Here is a 23,986-nt window from a genome sequence, read left to right on the forward strand (position 1 = left end):
GACACCTAGATAAATGCGATATGTTGAGGAAGAGTCAGTCAACCTGGCTTTTGTAAAGGGCAATCATGCCTCACCAATCTCTTAGAATTCCTTGAGATCTACAAACATGGATAGGGATGATCCAGTGGATAGAGTGTACTTGGACTTTCAGAAAGCCTTTGACAAGGTCGCTCATCAAAAGCTCTTCAGCAAACTAATCCCATAATCAGTCATGGGATAAGATGGATCAGTAACTGGTTAAAAGACAAGAAACAAAAAAAGTAGGAATAAATGGTTAGTTTTCACAACGGAAAGAGGTAAATAGCAGATGCACCCAATGATTTGTACTGGGACATGCTACTCAACATATTCATAAATGATCCAGAAAAGGGAGTGAGGTGGCAAAATGTGCAGACAATACTAAAAAGAAAAGGAGTACTTGTGGCACCTTAGAGACTAACCAATTTATTTGAGCATGAGCTTTCGTGAGCTACATGCATCCGATGAAGTGAGCTGTAGCTCACGAAAGCTTATGCTCAAATAAATTGGTTAGTCTCTAAGGTGCCACAAGTCCTCCTTTTCTTTTTGCGAATACAGACTAACACGGCTGTTACTCTGAAACCAGACAATACTAAATTACTCAAGATAAGTAAGTCCAAAGCAAACTGTGAAGAGTTACAAAGGGACCTCACTAAACTGGGTGATTGGGCAACAAAATGGCAGATGAAATTCAGTGTTGATAAATGCAAAGTAATGCACACTGGGAAAAATAATCCCAACTATATGTACAAAATGATGGGGTCTAAATGAGCTGTTACCACTCAAGAAATAGATCTTGGAGTCACTGTGGATAGTTCTCTGAAAACATCCCCTCAATATGCAGTTTTCAGAGTAACAGCCCTGTTAGTCTTTTGAAAGCAAAGTTTAGATGCTGGAGCACAAGCCACCCACCCAACTGCCTGGAGTCCTCCCAGGCCAGCCCGTGTGCCAGGAAGTCCAGAGGCTCATTCCTGACTGTGCCTAGAGCCGGGAGGCTGCACTCACAGTTTCTAGTAGCCTCTTGGCCCCCGGCCAGTGCTGTGTATCTAGCTCTGCAGAGGGGACTCACTAAACTGAATTGAGCAGAGCCTGGCTTGACAAATTTCAGAGTAACAGCCGTGTTAGTCTGTATTCTCAAAAAGAAAAGGAGTACTTGTGGCACCTTAGAGACTAACCAATTTATTTGAGCATGAGCTTTTGTGAGCTACAGCTCACTTCAATATGCAGTGGCAGTCAAAAAAGCTAACTAAGTTAGGAATCATTAGGAGAGGGATAGATAAAGAGAAAATATTACAATGCTACTATATAAATCCATGGTACGCCCACACCTGGAATACTGTGTGCAGTTTTGGTTACCCTATCTCAAAAAAGATATAATTGGAACAGGTGCTGCGAAGAGCAACAAAAATGACAAGGGGGACGGAACAGCTTCCATAGAAGGAGAGATTGAAAAGACTGGGACTGTTCATTTTAGAAAAGAGACGACTGAGGGGGTGAAAATAGAAGTCTATAAAATCAGGAACGTATGAAGAAAGAGAATAGGGAAGTGTTATTTTCCCCTTGACATAACACACAAACTAGGGGTCACCCAATAAAATTAATAGGCAGCAGATTTAAGACAAACAAAAGGAAGTATTTCTTCACACAACGCATAGTCAACCTGCCATCAGATGTTGTGAAGACCAAAAGCATACCTGGATTCAAAAAATAATTAGGTAAGTTCATAGAGGATGAACAGTCAATGGCTATTAACCAAGATGTTCAGGAACGCAACCCCATGTACCAGGGTATCCTTAAACCAACAACTTCCAGAAGCTGGGACTATTAGGGTGGGGGGAGCAGGTGGGGGTGGAGCAGGAATTGCTCTAGGGAAGGAAATGTAGAGCGGAGAAAGGTTAAAGATAATGGTGGTCCTGAGAGAGAGCCTGTTTCCTAGTGAGTGATGCTGAATGTGACAGGCTTCTGAACCAACCCTTAATAATGAGTGGGATTCTGCTGTGGATCGAGCAGTATGGAGTCCTAAACTTAGACCATGGGCCATCATGAAATTGGAATTGTTCCTTTCCACAGAATGAGCCTGACCCACTGAAATACAGTAATCAAGGTGGAGAGGTTTGTGGGAACCCTAAAATCATTCCTGGTATTGTCCAACGCCAAGCATTCAAAAGTCCTGCATCAGGCACCCCAAATTCCTGAGACTGGCTGCAATATACTGGGGTTCTGTTCACTGGTCTCCTAGGATTTGAGCTTTTGGGGGCGGTCACACTGAGATTTCCTCTGTACCCAAGAGAGCTAGAAACTTCCATCTCGTTTTCAAATGGAAGCTGAGATCCTCACATAATCACCTAACCCTAGGAGCTGGGGATTTGAGAAACAGCCCAGCGATTGTGAGATTAACAACATCTGAAGGGAGGGTCAGAGGATGCAGACACAAAGCATAAAGGAATAAAAGGCACTTCCCCCTTCCGCTCTCAAAGGCAAAGCCAGAACATGAATGTTGGACCCTTTGGCAGAACGTTGTGAAAGGCCCACTTTCAATGTACAAAGGAATTCTGTGGGCGAGACACCTGCAGACGCTATTATACCTCGGTCCTCAGGTTCAGACACAGTTGCTCCCTTCCCCATCTCTTCCCTTTTTTTCTGCTACCTTAGTCCTACACTGTAGCCGTTGGCTTAGCAGGCACTGAATTGAGTTTGATTAGTAATCAAGTGTTCCTTGCAGCCCCTCGATGGCAGAAAGAGGGATCGTGATGATTCTTTAGGTGTTACAGCAGAAGTGGGTTAAGACAGCTGGGGATTTATCTGCCAGTTTAGGGCTTCTGATGCCATAGCACCAATCGGGGCTGCGATGGAGCCTGCATTGCAGAGGATGATGTCCTTGCACCACTTCATGGCCTCTTAGGGCTGGTGTTTCAGATAGAAATACTCCTTATAGAGCCCTATGGTTCTCCTAACTCTGCTTTGGGAATACAGTCAGACAAGTCTGGGAGGCATCAAGAGCTTGATTTCTAGGAGGGCTGAGCACCCACAGCTGAACGTGAAACAATTTACCAAGAGTCCTGGTGGATTCTTTATCACTGACAATTTTTCAGCCAAGATGGGATGTTTCTTTCAAAGCTCTGCTCTAGGAATTAAGTTCGGGCAGGTCTCTTACCTGTGCTCTACAGGAGGTCACACTAGAAGGTCACAATGGTCCTTTTTTCCCTTGGAATGTATGAAATCGATGAACTAGAGCTAAAGGGAATTGCTGATTCTTGGCATCTCTGGAAATGAGGGTACAAATGGCCAGAAACAATCCATCGGAAGAGGTGCTCACAAGCACAGAAAAGTATTTTTTAAAATGGCCCCGAGATGAGTTCTGATGTCTCTAAAACCACCCAAACTGCCGTTCCCGTCCCTACACTCATCGCTTTTCAAGAACATGGTAAAACCACCTATAAAAGTAACCACAGGCAATGAGACAGGGAAACCGGAGAGAGTGTGCCCATAAAGCAGCACAACGGCGGAGAGGGGCAAGGACACCTCTGGTCCCAGGAGTTGCTTACTCCCTTGCCCCAGCCATAGGAATAGCCCAGAAAGCAACAAAGCTAAATTCTCCTTTCATCACTTCACTCCATTAGTCCTAGTTCTACCCCCCATGTATCATGCCAAAGAACCCTGCTCCCTTCCTGATGTTCTTGCCTTGTAGTGGTGTAGACGGGTGTCTTTCGCTCATCATTAAGGACAAAAAGGGCTGTTCTAGAGGGAGAGGGATCTGTTCTTAGCACTGGTGCCAAGGACAGAAGTGATGGGCTTAGGTTTTAATAGAGAAATGTGGGTTAAGCACTAAGCCAAATGTCATGGACCACTTGCAGCCTCAGCTCTCTGAAGTCTGGAGTTGACACTGGGCAGAATGTGGCCCTATAATTACGGAGAATGAGAACAAGGTAGCGAACAGCTCAGTGAGGTTGGGAAATCACCACTGCAACTATTCAAGGCTCAGCCTGGCTGCCATCTAGTGGGGATGACTTGGAGTGAGCTCAGTTAACCCAGCCTCGCTGTAAGGGGAACGGACACAGGCCCCTTCCATTCCAGGGGGTCTGTGAATCGCTGGTAGCGAGAGAAGACAGCTGCTGCTGGCTAACCTCCATGTTCCCCTCAGAGTTCAGCAGAATTAGCCTGGGTGATCAGCACCGGGTGTGAGCACTGGGTTAGTCTAACCTGGCTGTGAGCAGCCACACTGCAAAGCCCTGCCCAAGTTACTGCGTCCCCACTGGTGCTGCGCTCCCCTGTGGGTCGCTAGCACCTTTGGGGCATAGCCCATGGTTCTTTGTGCTGCTGTAAGGTGAGCCGCTGTATGACTCTTTCCCAGTGCATTTGTGGAACACGCCTGTCCTGGGCACCTGGGGGGGATTGTGGGAAGGCAGAGGTGGACAGTCAGCACTCGAGTGATTTAGCTTGCATCCTTGCGGCAAAGTGAGCAGGCTCCCAGCCGCAGTGAAAGCAGCACCATGCTCGAACCCACCCTCAGCTGGGGCAGCTAGCCCGGGTGGAAAGCCCAGGAGAGAGGGTTTTATATGCGGAGGGGAGGGGACAAGAGCCTGGGCTAACTACAGTGAAGACGCCCCTGGTGTTGATATCCCTAATGGGAGACTCCAGCTTTTTACCAAGAAGGATGTGGCTGAGACTCACTTATCTGACTGTCCTGGGGACTCAAAGTCTGGCTACCAGAGGGAATGATCAGAGTGTGTACTGGATCTCAGGGATGGGGCCCTCTAGGATGTCAGTGCTGTAGGATCTAGATAGCTGGAGGGTGCTGCTGTCTCGCTAGGAAAAGCCATTTTATAGAGATGTGGCAGCAGGAGCTTCAAGGCTGATGCTATGGTTGTCCTGTCACAAAGAGAAGGCACTTCCCCAGGGGAAGGGGCTGGTGAGAAGCTGAAGGCACTTCTGGCAGTGCAGAGGAAAGCTACAGGCGGAAAGTGTGCAGGCAGCCGGAGGAGAGACCTTGAGCTTTGTGCCAGTGTTGAACGTGCAGACGCTGTCCTTCAGGAAGGTGCCGACGCTGACTGTGGCAGGGCCCCCATGGGACATGCCCTGTCTTATCTGGAGAGGAGAGAGAAGAGCAACAGTTCACCAGTGCAGCCTGGCAGCACGGGCCACACAGTGGCTCTTTCTCCCCAGGAGGGACTTTGCATTCGCTAAGGATGCCATGTGTATGGGAGTCTCATTTCTAGGCCGGAGCTCCTTCAGGCAAGCCTGGGGAACCCCCTTAGCTCTTAGGGATATCATACCCTTGAAGGCAGCAGGAGCAGGGTAGAACACAAGGCTGGTCCCTGCTGAATATAAATGCAGCTCTCTGAACGTCCTGTCACTTCCTTCCTCAGCAAAGACGGTCACTGCAAGACAGACACTGGCTCTTCCACCAGTGATTCTGCATCCCAGCGGTGCTCATCAATATCCCTTCCTCTGCCTCCTAGTCTGATCCAGTAAATGGGCCATTGCCTCTGATCTCCAGGGTCAGGGGTTTTGGGGAAGGGGATGGGGAGAGACTGAATTTGGGGAGCTTGAGAGAGGTTTTTACTTGTGCACATCTGTCCACTCTGCAGGGGTTTTACAACTGGTTTACACGTGTGCCCGGAACTCTGGGTGCCCTCCATCATAACAAACAGTCTTTTGCTCTTCTGTGACTCCCCCCAATCGGTCAGTGCCTTGCTGGTGATGCTGTGCCCAGAACAGTCAACTCGCCCTTGCTCCATCATTTGCTGTCTCTGTGTTTAACGCAAATCACTGGCTTATTGCACTACAACTTGTGGCTACCAAAGCCCCAAGCTCCCGCTCAGCAGCGCTGCTTCCTGGCTGGGGGTTTGTTTTGAGTGTTTTTTTCACAAAAGGAATTTTCTGCATTTCTCCACCATGAATCTCATTTTGTTATTTCCTGCCCACGTTTCTACACTCTGGGATTGGCCATGTCCCTGTTAATGGTCCCAACCCCGCCAACTTACTCCCCTCTCTTCCTTCACAATGACAGATATTTGATAAAAGCAGGTCTAACACTGTTCTTCCCACAGGATACATTGCTGCAGATCATTTCCTTTCTTTCCTGAGCCTCCTGCCGGTTTTCCATCCCAAGAGTATCACATCCAGCCCAGTGGGAGATCATTTCAGCTAAGAGTGTAATAAACTCAGGGGTGAAAGTAAGGCAGTACAGGCCGGTATGGTGTACCGGTAAAAAGTAGCCACCAGTACCGGCCCTACCGTTTTAATGTCGCTGCCCCTTTTTGCAGGGCCACTGATGGGGGTGCACAAAAGGGGCAGCAACGTTAAAGCCCCGGGCCCTTTAAATCACCGCTGGAGCCCCGGGCAGCATGGGCCAGGGAGCGCAGATGGACTGGCTGGGGGATGCTGACTCCCAGCCCCACCTCTTCTGCCCGAGGCCCTGCCCCTTCTGGGGGGGCCAGAGCAGCTCCGTGCTGGTAAGAGCTCCATTTTACACTCACCCCTGAATAAACTTCTGCTTTACTAATATCCAGCTATTGTAGCTGCTGCATTCCCATTCTCCACTACCTATATGGTTCAGTCTCAGAGAAGCTATTGTTTGGCTGAGATGATTTGCCCCTTCTCCCCATGCTGCTTCCTGCTCAGAGTTCCAGTGCCCTGGAGAGGATTACAGAGTTTTCTGTTTATTACATTGCTTCACTAGGGCTTGAAATTGCACTCTCCGGATGCCGAGTTTCCCTCCCCTCTTGCTTCTTTCCTCTTCCTTCCTGGAGAGCTGTAAATCTTGTGGCTTCCCCTGAGTTTCCCTAGAATTAACACTCCTTTTCTGTGATACGTGTCACTCATTTCTTCAAGCACAAAGCTGCTCTAAGAAGAGAGGATTAGCCACAGAAAGTTTTGACTACTAGAACTTGTCTGTCCAGGCCTTTTCCTTCAAACAGCCAGTGTCTACGGAGAGATTTTAGTTCAGTTCAGAGGATGGGGAGATCTAAGTCGCCTGAACCCTAACGTAAGGGGAGAAGCTGCCGTCGAAGTAGAATCTAGATCTGCCAGACCCTGGTCAATCTGGAATCAGGAATGGAAGGTGAATTTATGTGCTACATCTGGAACGAGAGCCCTGTCCCTTCAAAACATGTGCAGTTACTGGTCATAGTAGAAATGTTTGTTGAGAGACTCCAGAAGAAGATACTTACTGTGGGGCTGGTTCTAATGGCCTGGGAACAGATAGAACTTTTTTATCATGGTAGTTCTTTCCTTCGTGGGCATCTGACGAGGAAAATTTTGAAAAGAGAGCTGGACCTGAGATTGGGAGGAGAGGTCAGATCAGTCACAATTCCAGGGGACCGGCAGCACTTTAAACACAAAACAATCTGCTGCTAGAAAGCATGGACCTTGAATAACGTTGGGGAGAACAGGGAGAATCAGGAGCAGAAATTCCCCTGGGAATCTGCATGATGATCATGACAGCCAGGCTGCACCTCTACCTCCACTAGAGCACCTGCGTGCTCGAGCCACTTCTGGTACAAACACCTCACATGCTATGCATGTCACAGTGCGTGCCTGCCATGGCAGCCATGCCCAGGCTGCTCCTGTCGGGCCCAAGAACACAAGGAACGCTGCTGAGGTCACCAAAACCCTTTCTGAACAAACTCTCCAGGGCAGTGGCTCTTTGAGAACTGGATGGCAGGGCGGAGCTGGAAGGTTCCATGGCAGCTGGTGAGAGAGACAAAGAAAAAGGGGCTGGATGGGGAAAGGCAAGGGGAGGTAACAGTGTGGAGGAACCAGGGTCCCAGGCGGGAGAAGAAATGGACAAAAACCTGCCCCCACCAGAAGGCTTGGAGAGAAGATGGGGAGAGGGTCTGGGCTTGATGCAGAAATTATTGGGTGAGGTTCCCTGACCTGCGTTATGCAGGAGGTCAGATTAGATCATTGCAATGGTTCCTTCTGGCCTTAAACAATGTGATTTGTGTGAGTCAGATTGACACAGAGAATGTCCCCACAGTCACTTCCCAGCAGAGCTGCAGGGTCTGCACTTACCAGCTGTGTAGTGGAGGAAAGTAAGTAAATTGTTTGTTTCTGAAATGTACATTACTGGACCATCTTTGGAACAACAGCTTGAGTGGGTATGGATGGAGGGAAGTTTCACAGCAGAACCCCATCCCAGGGCTGGACCCAGGCCCACAAAGGGATTTAGGCACCTGCAGCCCAATTTTAGGCACCATTGTGGCCCACAAAACTGCTGCTCAGCAGTAGGCACATAAACTCTATACTTCTACTGGAAACGTCTCCTAGACGCCTATATTCCTGCCGCTGGCCATGCACTCAAAGGCCCATCTCCCACCTAACTCTCAGCACAATCCTCAAGCTAGGTGGAGACAGACATTCCCCCTAGGGTGACCAGACAGCAAGTGTGAAAAATCAGGACAGGGGTTGGGGGGTAATAGGCGCCTATATAAGACAAAGCCCCGAATATCAGGACTGTCTCTATAAAATTGGGACATCTGGTCACCCTAGTTCCCCCACCTATCTTGCCTGTGGGGGACAGTCCAGTAGGTGTGCTCTGAGCATGCCTAACTCCATACAAAACAACTGGGGGATGGGGAGAGGACAGGAAGATGTGTCCTCTATCCCCCTGTTTAGGGCAGTCACCTGGGATGTGGGAGACCCCCGTTCAATTCCCTGCTCTGCCTGATGAGGAGGTGGGATTAGAACAGGATGAGCACTCTGACCACTGGACCGTAGGGTCACTCACACTCTGTCTCCAGCCCAGTTAATTATTTATCCACAGAGGAATGGCTGCAACAGGAGCGACCAGGGAGCCCCACAACAGACTATCCTAGAGCCCAGTGGTTAGTGTCCTCTCCTGAGACTCCTACTCAAGCAGATGAGGAACTTGAAGCTGGGTCTCTCTCATCCCAGGGGAGCCCTGACCACTAGACTAAGGTTTTGAGGGAGGATACGATTTTGTCACGGATTCTGTGACTTTAACAAACCTCTGTGAGTTCTTTGGCTTCAGCTCCAGCCTCTGCCATAGGCGCTGGAATCCCCCCCACCCATCACCCCACTTGGGTTGTCAGTGTCCGCACACAGGGCTCGAGCTTCACTCCCCCAAGTGGTCAGACACCCCTGTTATTTTTAGGAAAAGTCAGGGACGGGTCATGAGCTTCTGTGAATTTTTGTTCGTTGCCCGCGCCCTGTCTGTGATTTTTACTAAAAATACCCATGACAGAATGTTAGCCTTAGTTATGACAGAGGACGCCCCCACCCCTGGTCATATGGGGTGGAGCTGGGGTGCACCACCGCTGTTCCTGCAAGAAACAGCTCACACAGAGGGGTTCCTGGCTGTGGAGCACAAGGGGAGACAGGCACCTCCCTGCAGCCTGGGCTTAGGTGCCTAACGCTCTGCGAGGGATGGGGCTTAGCACACACCCCTCTCATTGGCATCTCCCATTGGCCAGCTTAGGTGGCTCCCCACCTACCACGCTGGCTTTTGTGGATGCCATCCTTTGGGCCTGTCTCCCCCCATGCACCTCACAGGGAGGTGGAATCCACTAGGTGGCAGGTTGCTTCCAATTCGGCACTGCAAGGCCTAGGTTCCTTTGTGGATCCGGCCAGGCCATTGCCTCTCCACTCAGATTCCCCTGAAAACGTGCGCTGTGAACTCTGCTAAGATTCCCCTGGTCAAACAGACACGGAGCACGTTTTTAATATACTGTGGATGCCTGTAGGGGATGATCTGCATGAGCAGCCAGAGCTCCTCATGGGGCTGGGGACAGGTCCCTGCTGTGGTACTGCTGATGGTTAGCAGGGGAGCGTGTTCCCAGTCACCCAGCAGGAAGGACAGAGTCACCTTTCGGAAGATCTCCTCCAAGGGGAAGCGCCAGGCATTGGTTCGGAGCTGCTCTATGAGGTAGGTGATGAAGACGGAGCCAGTTTTTGGAGATCTCCAGGACAAAGTGTCTGTGGAGAAAAAGGGCTGTTACACAACTTGGAGCAGGGCTGCTTCTCCCTCTAGACTATAACAGACACGGGAGATGTGGGGGCTGGGGCTATCACCCTTCACAGAGCAGCTGGGAGTGCTCAATGAGGCTGAAGATAAGGGAAGAGAAGAGGAATTACTAGGAGGGCAAAGCTGAGCGGTTCTGGCCAGTCGCTGCGGGGTGGGGGAGAGGAACAGGCGGGTCAGGCTGGTAAGGCTGTTCATTGGCGATCGAGGGCTGCGAGGGATTGCCACAGACACAGCACTATGGCAAGCAGACCCATTCATAGCTGAGGCCAGAAGGGGCCTGTACCAGGGTGGCTTCCCCATGGGCTGGAGAGCTGAAGGCCAAGCCAGCCCTGTTGACAAGGATGAGCCACGCCTCAGGAGAACCAAGTGGTCCCATGGTAAAAGGCAGCCAGAAGCTGCAGGCTGAGGGTGGCTGAGCCTGCCAGAAGCAGGAGAAAGCTCTCCAGGCAGGGAGAGACGGACAGACCCTCAGGGCGGAGGGGCTGGGCCCAGCTGTAGCTGTAGCTCATGAAAGCTTACGCTCAAATCAATGGGTCAGTCTCTAAGGTGCCACAAATCCCCCTGTTCTTTTTGCGACTACAGACTAACAGGGCTGCTGCTCTGAAACCTGCCTCAGGCTGTGGTTTGTTTTGAAAGCCTTTGTGTTAGATGCTGGGAGAGGGAGCCTAAAATACAGTCAGGGGACCAGTGTGCACCGGAGGCTCAATACACAGGATCCTTTGTGTCTGAATTACTCTGTGAACTGTGACGTCTCCACGGGCTGCAGAAGAGACGAGACAGCCACAGAGAGGCTGGAGAGCAACCTCCAACCACGAGAAGGTGCTTGGGAGGCAATAGGTGGCCACACAGCTCCAAGGCCATTACAATGATCTAAGCCAGGGGTTTCCAAACTTTGCTCCCCCAAGGACTCCTTTGGCATTTTACTAAGTGTCCTGGACCCCTTTCATTCCCAGTCCTAGCAGAACGCCCTGCCAGTGCGACCCCCACACAGTGCGGTCACACTGCACGGGGGATGCCGTTTTGGTCTAAAAAGGGCTCCTCCATGCAGCAAAAGTGCCAGAACATTGTTCCGGCATATTCTGGCCCTGGCTCAAGGGACTGACCCTCATGTGACCCATGGTGGACCCCACTTTGGGAACTATTGATCTCCTGTACAGCACAGGCCAGAGAACAAATGGAAAGGGCAAAAGCAGAACAGATCTGAGTCTCTGGTTATCCCAGAGAGGGACTGTCACCTGCAAGGCTTTCTGGAAAGCTCGCTAGCTAGAGGGCTTCCCATTCCAAGTCTCTGGGTCACAGATCTCCTGCAGGAAATCCAGGGCTGTTGGGCCCTGACTGTACTACAGTACCATACCCTGTTACCCCCACTCTTTGTCTTCACCCATAACTATTTTACATCTGGGGACAATGTAGACCTTCAGATCAGCGGCACTGCTATGGGTACCCGCATGGCCCCACAGGATGCCAACATTTTTATGGCTGACTTAGAACAACGCTTCCTCAGCTCTCGTCCCCTAACGCCCCTACTCTACTTGCGCTACATTGATAACATCTTCATCATCTGGACCCATGGAAAAGAAGCCCTTGAGGAATTCCACCATGATTTCAACAATTTCCATCCCACCATCAACCTCAGCCTGGTCCAGTCCACACAAGAGATCCACTTCCTGGACACTACAGTGATAATAAATGATGGTCACATAAACACCACCCTATACCGGAAACCTACTGACCGCTATTCCTACCTACATGCCTCCAGCTTTCACCCTGACCACACCACACGATCCATCGTCTACAGCCAAGCTCTGCGATACAACCGCATTTGCTCCAACCCCTCAGACACAGACAAACACCTACAAGATCTCTATCAAGCATTCTTACAACTACAATACCCACCTGCTGAAGTGAAGAAACAGATTGATAGAGCCAGAAGAGTTCCCAGAAGTCACCTACTACAGGACAGGCCAAACAAAGAAAATAACAGAACGCCAGTAGCCGTCACCTTCAGCCCCCAACTAAAACCCCTCCTACACATTATTAAGGATCTACAACCTATCCTGAAGGATGACCCAACGCTCTCACAAATCTTGGGAGACAGGCCAGTCCTTGCCTACAGACAGCCCCCCAGCCTGAAGCAAATACTCACCAGCAACCACACACCACACAACAGAACCACTAACCCAGGAACCTATCCTTGCAACAAAGCCCGTTGCCAACTATGCCCACATATCTATTCAGAGGTCACCATCACAAGGCCTAATAACATAAGCCACACCATCAGAGGCTCGTTCACCTGCACATCCACTAATGTGATATATGCCATCATGGATTCACCAAGGGAAGGTCATGCCTGACTAATCTAATCGCCTTTTATGATGAGATTACTGGTTCTGTGGATGAAGGGAAAGCAGTGGATGTATTGTTTCTTGACTTTAGCAAAGCTTTTGACACAGTCTCCCACAGTATTCTTGTCAGCAAGTTAAGGAAGTATGGGCTGGATGAATGCACTATAAGGTGGGTAGAAAGTTGGCTAGATTGTCAGGCTCAACGGGTAGTGATCAATGGCTCCATGTCTAGTTGGCAGCCGGTGTCAAGTGGAGTGCCCCAGGGGTCGGTCCTGGGGCCGGTTTTGTTCAATATCTTCATAAAGGATCTGGAGGATGGTGTGGATTGCACTCTCAGCAAATTTGCGGATGATACTAAACTGGGAGGAGTGGTAGATACGCTGGAGGGCAGGGATAGGATACAGAAGGACCTAGACAAATTGGAGGATTGGGCCAAAAGAAATCTGATGAGGTTCAATAAGGATAAGTGCAGGGTCCTGCACTTAGGACGGAAGAATCCAATGCACCACTACAGACTAGGGACCGAATGGCTAGGCAGCAGTTCTGCGGAAAAGGACCTAGGGGTGACAGTGGACGAGAAGCTGGATATGAGTCAGCAGTGTGCCCTTGTTGCCAAGAAGGCCAATGGCATTTTGGGATGTATAAGTAGGGGCATAGCGAGCAGATCGAGGGACGTGATCGTTCCCCTCTATTCGACATTGGTGAGGCCTCATCTGGAGTACTGTGTCCAGTTTTGGGCCCCACACTACAAGAAGGATGTGGATAAATTGGAGAGAGTCCAGCGAAGGGCAACAAAAATGATTAGGGGTCTATAACACATGACTTATGAGGAGAGGCTGAGGGAGCTGGGATTGTTTAGCCTGCAGAAGAGAAGAATGAGGGGGGATTTGATAGCTGCTTTCAACTACCTGAAAGGGGGTTCCGAAGAGGATGGCTCTAGACTGTTCTCAATGGTAGCAGATGACAGAATGAGGAGTAATGGTCTCAAGTTGCAGTGGGGGAGGTTTAGGTTGGATATTAGGAAAAACTTTTTCACTAAGAGGGTGGTGAAACACTGGAATGCGTTACCTAGGGAGGTGGTAGAATCTCCTTCCTTAGAGGTTTTTAAGGTCAGGCTTGACAAAGCCCTGGCTGGGATGATTTAACTGGGAATTGGTCCTGCTTCGAGCAGGGGGTTGGACTAGATGACCTTCTGGGGTCCCTTCCAACCCTGATATTCTATGATTCTATGATTCTATTCAAGCCTAAGTTAATTGTATCCAATTTGCAAATGAATTCCAATTCAACAGTTTCTCGCTGGAGTCTGGATTTGAAGTTTTTTTGTTGTAATATAGCAACTTTCATGTCTGTAATCGCGTGACCAGAGAGATTGAAATGTTCTCCGACTGGTTTATGAATGTTATAATTCTTGACATCTGATTTGTGTCCATTTATTCTTTTACGTAGAGACTGTCCAGTTTGACCAATGTACATGGCAGAGGGGCATTGCTGGCACATAGAATCATAGAATCATAGAATATCAGGGTTGGAAGGGACCTCAGGAGGTCATCTAGTCCAACCCCCTGCTCAAAAGCAGGACCAATCCCCAATTAAATCATCCCAGCCAGGGCTTTGTCAAGCCTGACCTTAAAAACTTCTAAGGAAGGAGATTCCACCACCTCCCTAGGCAACGCATTCCAGTGTTTCACCACCCTCCTAGTGAAAAAGTTTTTCCTAATATCCAACCTAAACCTCCCCCACTGCAACTTGAGACCATTACTCCTTGTCCTGTCCTCTTCTACCACTGAGAATAGTCTAGAAACATCCTCTCTGGAACCACCTCTCAGGTAGTTGAAAGTAGCTATCAAATCCCCCCTCATTCTTCTCTTCTGCAGACTAAACAATCCCTGTTCCCTCAGCCTCTCCTCATAAGTCATGTGCTCCAGACCCCTAATCATTTTTGTTGCCCTTCGCTGGACTCTCTCCAATTTATCCACATCCTTCTTGTAGTGTGGGGCCCAAAACTGGACACAGTACTCCAGATGAGGCCTCACCAATGTCGAATAGAGGGGGACGATCACGTCCCTTGATCTGCTCGCTATGCCCCTACTTATACATCCCAAAATGCCATTGGCCTTCTTGGCAACAAGGGCACACTGCTGACTCATATCCTGCTGACTCACTTTAGATAAGCTATTCCCAGCAGGAGAGTGGGTTTGTGTGGGGGGGGGGGGTGCGGGGGGTGTGAGAAAACCTGGATTTGTGCTGGAAATGGCCTAACTTGATTATCATACACATTGTAAGGAGAGTGATCACTTTAGATAAGCTGTTACCAGCAGGAGAGTGGGGTGGGGGGAGGTATTTTTTCATGCTTTGTGTGTATATAAAAAGATCTTCTACACTTTCCACAGCATGCATCCGATGAAGTGAGCTGTAGCTCACAAAAGCTTATGCCCAAATAAATTGGTTAGTCTCTAAGGTACCACAAGTACTCCTTTTCTTTTTGAGAATACAGACTAACACGGCTGTTACTCTGAAATTTGTCAAGCCAGGCTCTGCTCAATTCAGTTTAGTGAGTCCCCTCTGCAGAGCTAGATACACAGCACTGGCCGGGGGCCAAGAGGCTACTAGAAACTGTGAGTGCAGCCTCCCGGCTCTAGGCACAGTCAGGAATGAGCCTCTGGACTTCCTGGCACACGGGCTGGCCTGGGAGGACTCCAGGCAGTTGGGTGGGTGGCTTGTGCTCCAGCATCTAAACTTTGCTTTCAAAAGAGGCCTCCTGCCAGTGTTCTCTCTAGTTTTTTACGTCCATGTGTGGAATGAATTTTGTTATGTGCATCAATATGGAGGTGATATGTGGTGGGGATGGGGCCAAGGGGTTTGGAGTGTGGGAGGGGGCTCAGGGCTGGGGCAGAGGGTTGGGGTGTGCCGGGAAGAGGGCTCTGGCTGGGGGTGCGGGCTCTAGGGTGGTCCCGGGGATGAGGGGTTTGGGGTGCAGGCTGTCCCGGGGCTGCGGCAGGGAGAGAGGACTCTCCCCAACCCTCTCTCCCGCAGCAGCATCTGGGCTGCGGGGGAGAGGCCACTCTCCCCACCGCAGCAACTCCAGGGCTGGGGGAGAGCGTCTCTCCCCACCGCAGCAGGTCCGGGGCAGGGGCCAGGGGAGAGGCACCTCTCCCCGCTGCAGCCCTAAGCACCTGTGTGGCCCTTGATAGGCTGCTGTGCAACGCGCAGCTTAGAGGGAACTTAGACACCCGAAGGGAGATGTCAGAGAGCCAGGTCGAGAGACAGGATTGAACGGCAGGAGACAGGCGAGGCATGGAGAGAGCTGTGTGAGCCATCAGCATAGAGATGAGAGCTGAGTCCTGTGAAACTGTCCAGAGGGTGAAGGGAGATGAACCAAGGGCAGAGCCCCTGGGAATTCCCTGAGAGTGGCAGGGGGCAGCCCCACTAAAAGGGCTCATGTTCAGAGGGGTAGGAGAGGACAGTGTCTCAGTGCCCAGCGAGTGGCTGGGAGGTCGAGACTGGAGTAGAGGCCCTAAGGGCTGGCCAGGAGGAGGCTACTGGAGGCCGTGGTGGGAGCAGATCAGCAGAGCAGAGAGAGCAGATCGGGGCTGGGAGGGACCCCAGGCAGAGCTGGATGCATGGGCTCAGCCAATTTAGAGCCAATGCTCTCGGTGCATGTCACAGCCCCATCCCCCACAGTCCCAGGCCAGCTCCCGGCAGCCAGTTACCTGGTGTTGTAGCTTGGAAACAGATGAAATCGCTCTCCACGTGGATTTGGTGACTTGCATCATCTTCTAACCCTTCAGGGGGCAGCGGAGCAAGGCTGGAGCCATCTCCCGGGAGCTCTGCAGAGTCACTCACCCACACCTGTCCGTCGTTCTCTGGGAAACATGGGCACCAGTTACAGCCAAGATCAGGCCATGTTTTCCCGTTCCCACATCCCCGTTCCAGTGGGTGCCCTTCCCCTGGTGGCAGGCCACCAGCCCCGTCCCAGAGTGCAGGCTCACCCCCACGGCAGGCCTGAATGATGATCACTTTGGGTTTTTCCAGCAGTGCCTGGCAGTTCCTGTTGTTGAAGGTGCTGTAGATGGTGTCAATGGGAAGGATGTCTGTGGACTCGTCTTGGCAATTTGTCCCGCACAGGCCAGCCCTGACGCCATGAGACATGAGCACAAGGAAGGTGCTATCCGAGGTCCGGTGCTCGTTCCGAGCAGCAAACTGCTTCAGGGTCTCCACCATGGCCTGAAAGCAACGCAGGGACAGCAGTGTCAGTGAACAGCAGCCAGAAGAATGACTGCTACTCCTGCGAGCACCATTGAGGGGTGGCGGGGCAAGACCTCCCGCAGCAGCAGCCAGTGCTCTCTTGGATGGAGCATTCCATGGAGAGAGTGTTCCCATCCCAGAGAGGGCTTTGGGAGAGATCTGACATCCCCCTACTGGCAGCTCCTAGGAGGAACCAGCCCCAGGACCCTTGCCAAGGGGGGACTGAGCCAGGAATGAACCAAGCAAAGGTCACAGCATCTTCCCTAGGGGCCTGAGATAGTCACTGGTGTCTTGGGGAGATCCTGTACCTGGGCATTTAAGTTGCAGTGGATTTCCACCTTGTATCCCAGCCCTTCTAGAAGCCTCTTCATCCCTTTCATGTCCACGTCAGCCCCGTCCCTCCTGCGGAGATGGTCAAACTCAACATTACAGATGATGAGGGCCAGGCGGGTTCGCGTCGCCTTGTCCTGGATGGAATAGATCTGTAAGAAAGGAAAACTCACGCTGGGCCGGTCACGACGCAACCCTCACTTTAGCGGCCCAGTGCACGTGGCAGGATGGAGCCACGACCCATAGGGAGGTTGTTACCCACATCTCTAGATACCACTCCTCAAATTACCAAGGAGCCCCTTCTGCTCCATGCCCCTTAGCATCCCTACAAGGAGACTGTCACATGGCTTCTGGGCAGTAGGGTCTCTGTGGAGGAAGAGTGGCCCCCCCAAGTACCCTCTCATGGGGGCTGTTGTTGAAGGGGAAAGGGTCTATGTCATCCTGGTGGATGCAGCCAAACTTAGCCCAGTACGATACACACAGCCAGAAACATAGCTGGGGCCACTACAGCCAAACACCCCGGCACAGCTGGGCCAGAGGCTGAGTGGGGAGAGCTAGGATCCAGCCTGATCCCAACGTCTGCATAGGCAGGAGGTGGAGCATGGGGTGGTCTCTGACTGGGGTTCGTGTCAGCTGGTGGAGGGCTACTGTAGTTTGAGTGTGTGCGGTGGTTTCTAATGGGGTCTGCTAGCAAAAACGAGTCTGTGAGGCTGCGCAAAACCCCAGGAAAGCACTGCCTTGGGCCGGAGCTCCTGCCTTCAGAGCGTTTTTAAGGGGCCAATGGAGCATGAGGATGATCTTGGTCTTTGGTGTATAAAGCAAACCTGCCTGTGATTAGTCCCTCCTGCCCGCATCGCATGGGGCTGGCTGGGCATGGCCTCCACAGAGGAGCCTGCAGCACCTTCACAAGCATCATGGAGAAGCTTCGCTTCCTCTTGGTGACTGGTCCCCAACTGCTCGGGTGACCTAGGGAGGGCTCGGAAAGGTCTTGCTGCTTCCAAGGCTTCCCCCTCCCTGACACCACACAGCTGGTCTGGCGCTGGGCGCAGCGACCAAGGGATCGGATCAGCTGCCCCAGGCCATCACGCTGCTGTCAGTGCTTCAACGGGATCTAGCAGAAAGGGGCAACTTGCAGTCTCCGTGCAGCTAAAATCAAACACTGTCAAACCGCCGAGACCACCACTCCTCTGGCTCCACATGGCACAGACAGAGGTGTAGGGCTTGGGGGGCAAAATTGTCAAGGGTGCTTTCCACACCCCCTGCAGCCCAGTTGCTATAGCCAGCAGGCTGTGCCTGAGCTCTGGGGTCTCTGCCACACACACACGACAGGGGAGGAGCCCAAAGGGAGCAGCACAGAGCACCTCCTTTGCTTCCTCCTTCTGGATCCGCTGGACGAATTCCTGGGGGCAGGGACAGATCCATTCCTGAGATGGCGCTGGCTGGGTTTCTGCAGCAGACCCTGGGATCATAAACCCCACATTAGCTGAGAGGAGGCAGTTAGTAGCTGGGAGCCACACGTGCTGTCCTGAAATCCCCACTGGGAAAGGCAGAGGAAGAAATGCAGAACAGCCCACGTCTCCTCCTGAGACAGGGAGCAGCAAGGCGAGGTGGCTCACCCTCCACACTGGCTAGTGCGATGGGTTGGGTCTGCGACGGCACAAGCCACTGCCTGCTGGGGGGCTGGGATAGGCAGGGCCATGACTGTCCAACTTGGGGGAGTATCCCCCATTCAGCAGAGACAGCCTGAGTTGTCCCTCTCCATCACCATGTCTGCATAGCCCCTCGACTGCCACTATGCACCTGGGAGTGACAGGATCATGGAACGTGGTGGGTGGACTCAGGGCATCCCTGCCCCATTGTGCCACGGGTTCCCTGCTCTGGAAAGAGGGCAGCATCTCCACACTCTGAGCAGCATCTGGGGCCTGGCTCAGCTGCTGCCAAGCCCTTGCACCAAGGGGAGATCACAGTGTGAGGAACCCCACCCCCAGCAGGACACTCATGGGGCTGGGCGAGCACCTCTGCCGCTCAGGGCAGGAAGCTGCTCTGTCCTTTGCTGATGCCCAGCAGGGAGGTGTGGGTCAGCCTGGCCTCTCTTGCTGCCCTGTTGTTGGGAATCAGGGGCCTGGGGAATCCCAGTGCAGACAAAGCCTGTGTTTGGAAAGAGCAGGGCACGTCTGTGACATTGGCTCTGCCATTGCTGTGGCTAGTGGGAAACATGGGCCCAGGCAGCAGCACCCAGGCCTTTGCAGCTCATTTAATAACCAGCATGCACATGTCACACACCCTGGAGGGGGAGAGAACCCTGCACGGAGAGGGGCTCCCAAAGGCCAGCGCCCATGGGAGAACCCCTGCCCAGCCCAGCCTCCTGCCCAGCTGCCCGTGCATGCAGCCCCACAGAGACTGGAGAATCGGCCGTTGTGGCACCACTCACCCGAGGGGGGTCTGAGCCCCAGCTCCGAGGCCAGGTGGACGTCTCTGAAGCAGAGGCTCTCGATGAATATTTCACTGGCTCTGGCACCCTTTTTCCTCACCCCATCAATCAGACACCTGGCTTGGTCGCTCTTCTTACTGCAGCTCTCCCTCACCTCCTCCACTTCCTCCTCGTTCAGCACCCGTCTCTCCAGCAGGTCGTCCAGGAGGGTGCTGATCACAGCCTTGCTCACACTCTCCACAAACCTGATCCGCACGTTGCTTAACTTCCGGTCTGTAAGAGCAGCCATGTGAGCCCCTGGGGCCTCCCCTGGGGCCCCGCCAGCCCTCGGGGTGTTTGCACCTGCCCATGGCGGCGCCAGGCCCTGTGTGCTATACCAGGCAGCTCCTTCGCATGGGGGTTGCACTAGCGGAGCTCCCGTAGGGACCAGCTGATACAGCCATGGCCCACCCCACAGCCTTCCACGTACACCCCACACATTCCTTCACACACAACCCCCCGATCTCCCACTCACTCCACCAGCCTCCAGCGCCTGACAAGCACTCACACACACTGGGCTGGCTCGCTAGCCCGGGACTTTTTTATGAGGATTCCATTTCGTTTTCCAGACTCGCAGCCTTCATTACAGTGAGTCCCTCGCTGTTCCTGGCATGACAAGACCCTGCAGTTAGCCCTGCCTGTGGCTGCACTGCTCGGCACGGGGAGGCCTGTCCCAGCCCTCAGTGAGGAGTTAGCTCAGACCTCCAATGGCAATGTCGGTAACTGTTTCATGTGCGAGTAAATGGTCAGGTTAAACGCTGTTGGTGGCCGTGACAGCTGCTTGCAGTCAGGGTAAAGAAGCAATTAAGCTCCCTTGTGGAACCAGAGAGCTGACACAAGAGGAGCGCCCGCCCATGCCAGCCCATAAGGAAGCCAGCTACGGCTGTGGAGGGATTTCACTGAGTGAGGGTTGGGGCGGGGTGTGTCTGAGAGACACGGCAGACGCACCAGAGGAGCAGCAAGGAAGCACCAGACACAGCCATGTTTCCATGGGTTGTGCAACCCTGAGAAAAGCGCAGAGCTGCAGGAGCTGCGAGGCCAGAGCCTGGTGACCCAGAATGCCCAGCTGCTCGGCTCTGCGCTGAACGGGCAGGAAGTGGCAGAGCTAGAAGGGCTAATGAGTAGTCTTAACTCTGCCCCTCCCCAGAGTGACACTGTCTGGCTTCTCTTTTGCAATGGGGACATGGCTCCCTTTGTGTTACAGCCTGCCCGCAATGGGGGAGCGGGAGGGGAATATCATAGGGAACTTAGGGCTGGGCTACACTGAAAATTCACATCGGGCCTAGCTACGTCTCCCAGGTGCAAATCAATCCACGCCCTCGAGAGAGAGACGCAGGACAAGTCTACGCTTAAAAGGCTGCATCAGCACAGCTGCACCCGTCTTCACAGCGCTTAAGTGAAGACGCCCCTACACCGGCGGGAGAGTTTCTCCCATTGGCGTGATTAATCCACCTCCGCCCGAAGCAGTAGCTGTGTCCACGGGACAAGCTCTCACTGACACAGTGCTGTCTGCCCAGGCTAGGTGGGTGTAACTACGGCGCTCGGGGGCATGGATTTTTCACACACCCAAGCATCTAAGTCTGTAGTGTAGCTCTGGCTGTATGTCTGTATCTATCCAACCCATCCCCTGGTGGAGGAAGTGCTAGGTCAGTGGAAGAATTCTGCCATCAATTTAGCTGCCTCCTCTTGGGGAGGTGGATAAACGACAGTGATGGGAAACCCCTCTCCTCGCTGCAGGGAATGGCCCCACTGCCACGTTTGAAGTGCAGACATCCCCTAAGGCCTGGACTACACTAGGAAATTTGGTCAGTAGAACTCCACTCCTCAGAGCAACGCAGTTAAACCGGCCTAAGCCCTGGTGTACACAGGGCTAGCGCTCTTGGGAGGTGGCGTGCATGTGCCGATGGGAGAACCCCTCCTAGCAGGGTAGGAGGGATTCACTGACCGCTCCAGCCGCACCCCTGTGGCGTTAAGCCCTGAGTGTGTAAACGTAACGCCGCCACTAGTGCTGAAAGCTCGGAACTGTTTTTCCTAAAGCTCCCAGGTTGTCTATAGCCCAGGGCTTGCCCTTGGGGAAGCAGGGAGGGCACCAGATCACTTCTTGACTGGGGGCAGTGTTGCCAAGGCCAACGGTGATGGACTAGGCCCAGAGCAAGCTCCTGCCCAGCCCAGGAGGAGAGTCAGCTCCAGCTAGACACCTAAACCCAGATCGAGGCACCCAAGTGCGAATAGCCTGCAATAGTCAGGCCACGTATTTCGGGACCTAAATACCCAGGCGAACATGTTGGCCTTAACCTTCGCCCTCGTTCCCCCTTCTGTAAATGGGGCCAGGGAACAGCCTGTCACGGGCAGGGTGGGGTATGGATGAAGCGCTAACAATCCCCAGATGGCATGTTCAGCCCTGAGCAGCCAGGGAGCTAGTGGCCCCGACACCCAGCTTCTTTGCAAAAATCTTTCTATTGCAGGCAGCCGGGCCTGGCCCCAGCTCACACTGACGGGCTCTGCACCTGTGGCAGGAGGCTCCCTGCTTGTGCAGGTTCAGCCACATCGCAAAGGATCCTTGGACTGGCTCTCCCTGAGCTCCTGCCATTGACTGGCCAGGTGGGGGAGCAGGGGAACGGGCCAGCTCTGTGTGGGGCACAGGTGGGGGACGCTGTGGCACTGGTCTGGGGCTGCTGGCCAGCTCTCCCTAGCCCAGGCTGGATTCAATACCTTGGGGCCCTCCCTCAGGGTATGCTTTATTCCTTCAAAAAAAACCCACCCAAAGTAACACAAAACAGGCTGCAGGAGCCCCGCCTGCCCCCTCTAGGGCCAGTCCACCCCCCCCCGCCCCTCCCCCTCCTGGAGCTCTGCGCCAGCTGAGCTCCCTCAGCCCTCCACAAACCCCTGGCCCCTTCCCAGCTGGGGCTGAAAACTGAACAGGGCTGGCTGGCCTCACGCCCTTAAAGGGGCCAAACATCCCCTGTGACACGTCGCTTGTGGGGGGAGTGAGGAACGAGAGGGCGCTGGCCCCGTCTGAGCAGAAGGTGGCAAGGAAGGCGGGATACCATGGAACAGTCCTCATCGGGGCGGGGAGCAGAGTGGGTAGAGGGTGGGAGGGGGGCTGGCGCCATCCAGAGGGAGTGGGCAGGGATTGGGAAGTTGGAGGGGGGGCTTGCCCCATCCGGAGGGGAGGAAGGAAGGGGGGGAAGAGCACAGCACCAGCCCCCCCCCCCCTCCCCCCCCGGAGGAGCAGGCAGGAGCATTTACTCAAGCCCAGAGGCCTGGCCTCGTGTCTGGCAGGAGCAGAGGCTGCCCACGCCTGCAGCTGCCAGGCCCCAGGCAGGGTGTGCACCAGGGCCTGAGGAGGGGGGACAAAGCAGAGCCCAGCCTCCCTCCTGTCTCTACCTGAGGCTGCCCAGGCCCCTTCACTCACCAGCCATCGCCCCCAGGCTGAGGCCCCGCTCAACCTGCACCGTCCACCAAGAAGTCTCCGTAACAGAAAGTGAAAGTGATGCCTGGTACCCTCCTCTTCCTGCCGCTCCCAAAGCCTGCGCTGGTGTAAGGGGAGCGGGGCTCTGCACACAGGCAGGGTGGGGATGGCTAGGAGACAGGGCTCCAGACAGGGCCCGGGGCCCAGCCCCACTCTGAACTCAGCGTGTTCAGCCAGAAGCGGCTGGTTGAGGGAGCATTGCTCCTCCAAGGGCACAGGGCTCTCCCCAGCCCTGGCCAAAGTGGTGGTGCACCCTGGGGTAGGCCCCCCAGCCTGGCTCCCTGCCGGTGGGCTCAGAGGGTACAAGGGGGGCCACATGCCATGCAGCACCACGGCCGGCCCACTCTGTGGAGCAAAGCTGCCTTTAGAGAGACATGAGAGGGAAGGGTCCCAAGCTCGTCCCTTCCCCATGCCTAACCCCCATGCACCTCTGGCTCCCACCTCCTGTTCTCAGCTGTCTGCTTTCATGGGGTGCAGCCCTAGGGTGACCAGATGGCAAGTGTGAAAAATCGGGATGTGGGGGGAGAATAGGTGTCTACATAAGAAAAAAGCCCAAATCTCGGGACTGTCCCTATAAAATCAGGACATCTGGTCACGCTATGCAGCCCTCGCCCTAGGGAGGCTGGTGAGCTGGAGAACAGTGCGGCAGCTGAGGCCTGGCACACATGGGGGATTTCTGAGCCAGGCCCCAGATCAGCATCCAGGCCCAGGGCAGGGTGTGCAGCAAAGGCACAATTCTCTGTGATAATCAGCCCTTCCTTTCACAGCAATGAGCACTGGGAACAGAGGACCCAGGGAATAAATGACACCTGGCAACCCCTGTGATTTTATTTCAGAGTAACAGCCGTGTTAGTCTGTATTCGCAAAAAGAAAAGGAGGACTTGTGGCACCTTAGAGACTAACCAATTTATTTGAGCATGAGCTTTCGTGAGCTACAGCTCACTTCCTCAGATGCATATCGTGGAAACTGCAGCAGGCTTTATATATACACAGAGAATTTTATTTTATTTGTTTTATTTATTTTATTTGTTTTATTTATTTTATTTATTTTATTTATTTAATTTGATTTTATTGCAAGTCTCAGATGCAAGACCCTAGCTCCCATAGGCAGGAAACCC

General features: G+C 53.1%; 1 protein-coding gene across 3 annotated transcripts; it reads right to left on the bottom strand.

Moving 5' to 3' along the window:
- Window positions 1-556: 556 nt before the first annotated feature.
- Window positions 557-22,888, bottom strand: LOC140899904 (caspase-1). 3 transcript variants are annotated; one of them, XM_073316198.2, is made up of 9 exons: window positions 22,812-22,888; window positions 19,358-19,630; window positions 18,288-18,385; window positions 16,905-17,078; window positions 16,341-16,575; window positions 16,062-16,214; window positions 9,848-9,957; window positions 7,191-7,296; window positions 557-5,103 (listed from the first exon to the last, which is right to left on the bottom strand). In XM_073316198.2, the coding sequence occupies exons 1-8, from the start codon at window positions 22,816-22,818 to the stop codon at window positions 7,204-7,206; spliced, it is 1,143 nt and encodes a 380-aa protein (XP_073172299.1). In that variant the 5' UTR covers window positions 22,819-22,888; the 3' UTR covers window positions 557-5,103; window positions 7,191-7,203. The 3 variants fall into 3 exon arrangements, with proteins under 3 accessions (XP_073172299.1, XP_073172298.1, XP_073172300.1); XM_073316197.2 differs by having other exon boundaries at window positions 19,358-20,002; window positions 22,812-22,846; XM_073316199.2 differs by lacking the exon at window positions 22,812-22,888 and having other exon boundaries at window positions 18,288-18,373; window positions 19,358-22,226.
- Window positions 22,889-23,986: the final 1,098 nt, after the last annotated feature.

Source organism: Lepidochelys kempii, chromosome 17, assembly GCF_965140285.1.
Source record: "Lepidochelys kempii isolate rLepKem1 chromosome 17, rLepKem1.hap1, whole genome shotgun sequence".
Taxonomy (NCBI): domain Eukaryota; kingdom Metazoa; phylum Chordata; order Testudines; family Cheloniidae; genus Lepidochelys; species Lepidochelys kempii.

Bases quoted from the DNA above. Each gene is read 5' to 3' on its own strand.
- LOC140899904 (XM_073316197.2), bottom strand. From the start codon at position 19,646: ATGGCTGCTCTTACAGACCGGAAGTTAAGCAACGTGCGGATCAGGTTT. The intron at 16,576-16,904 runs GTACAGGATCTC...CGTTGCTTTCAG, and splicing joins ACTGCAACTTAAATGCCCAG to GCCATGGTGGAGACCCTGAA. The intron at 9,958-16,061 runs GTAACTGGCTGC...TTTTCTCCACAG, and splicing joins TTTCCAAGCTACAACACCAG to ACACTTTGTCCTGGAGATCT.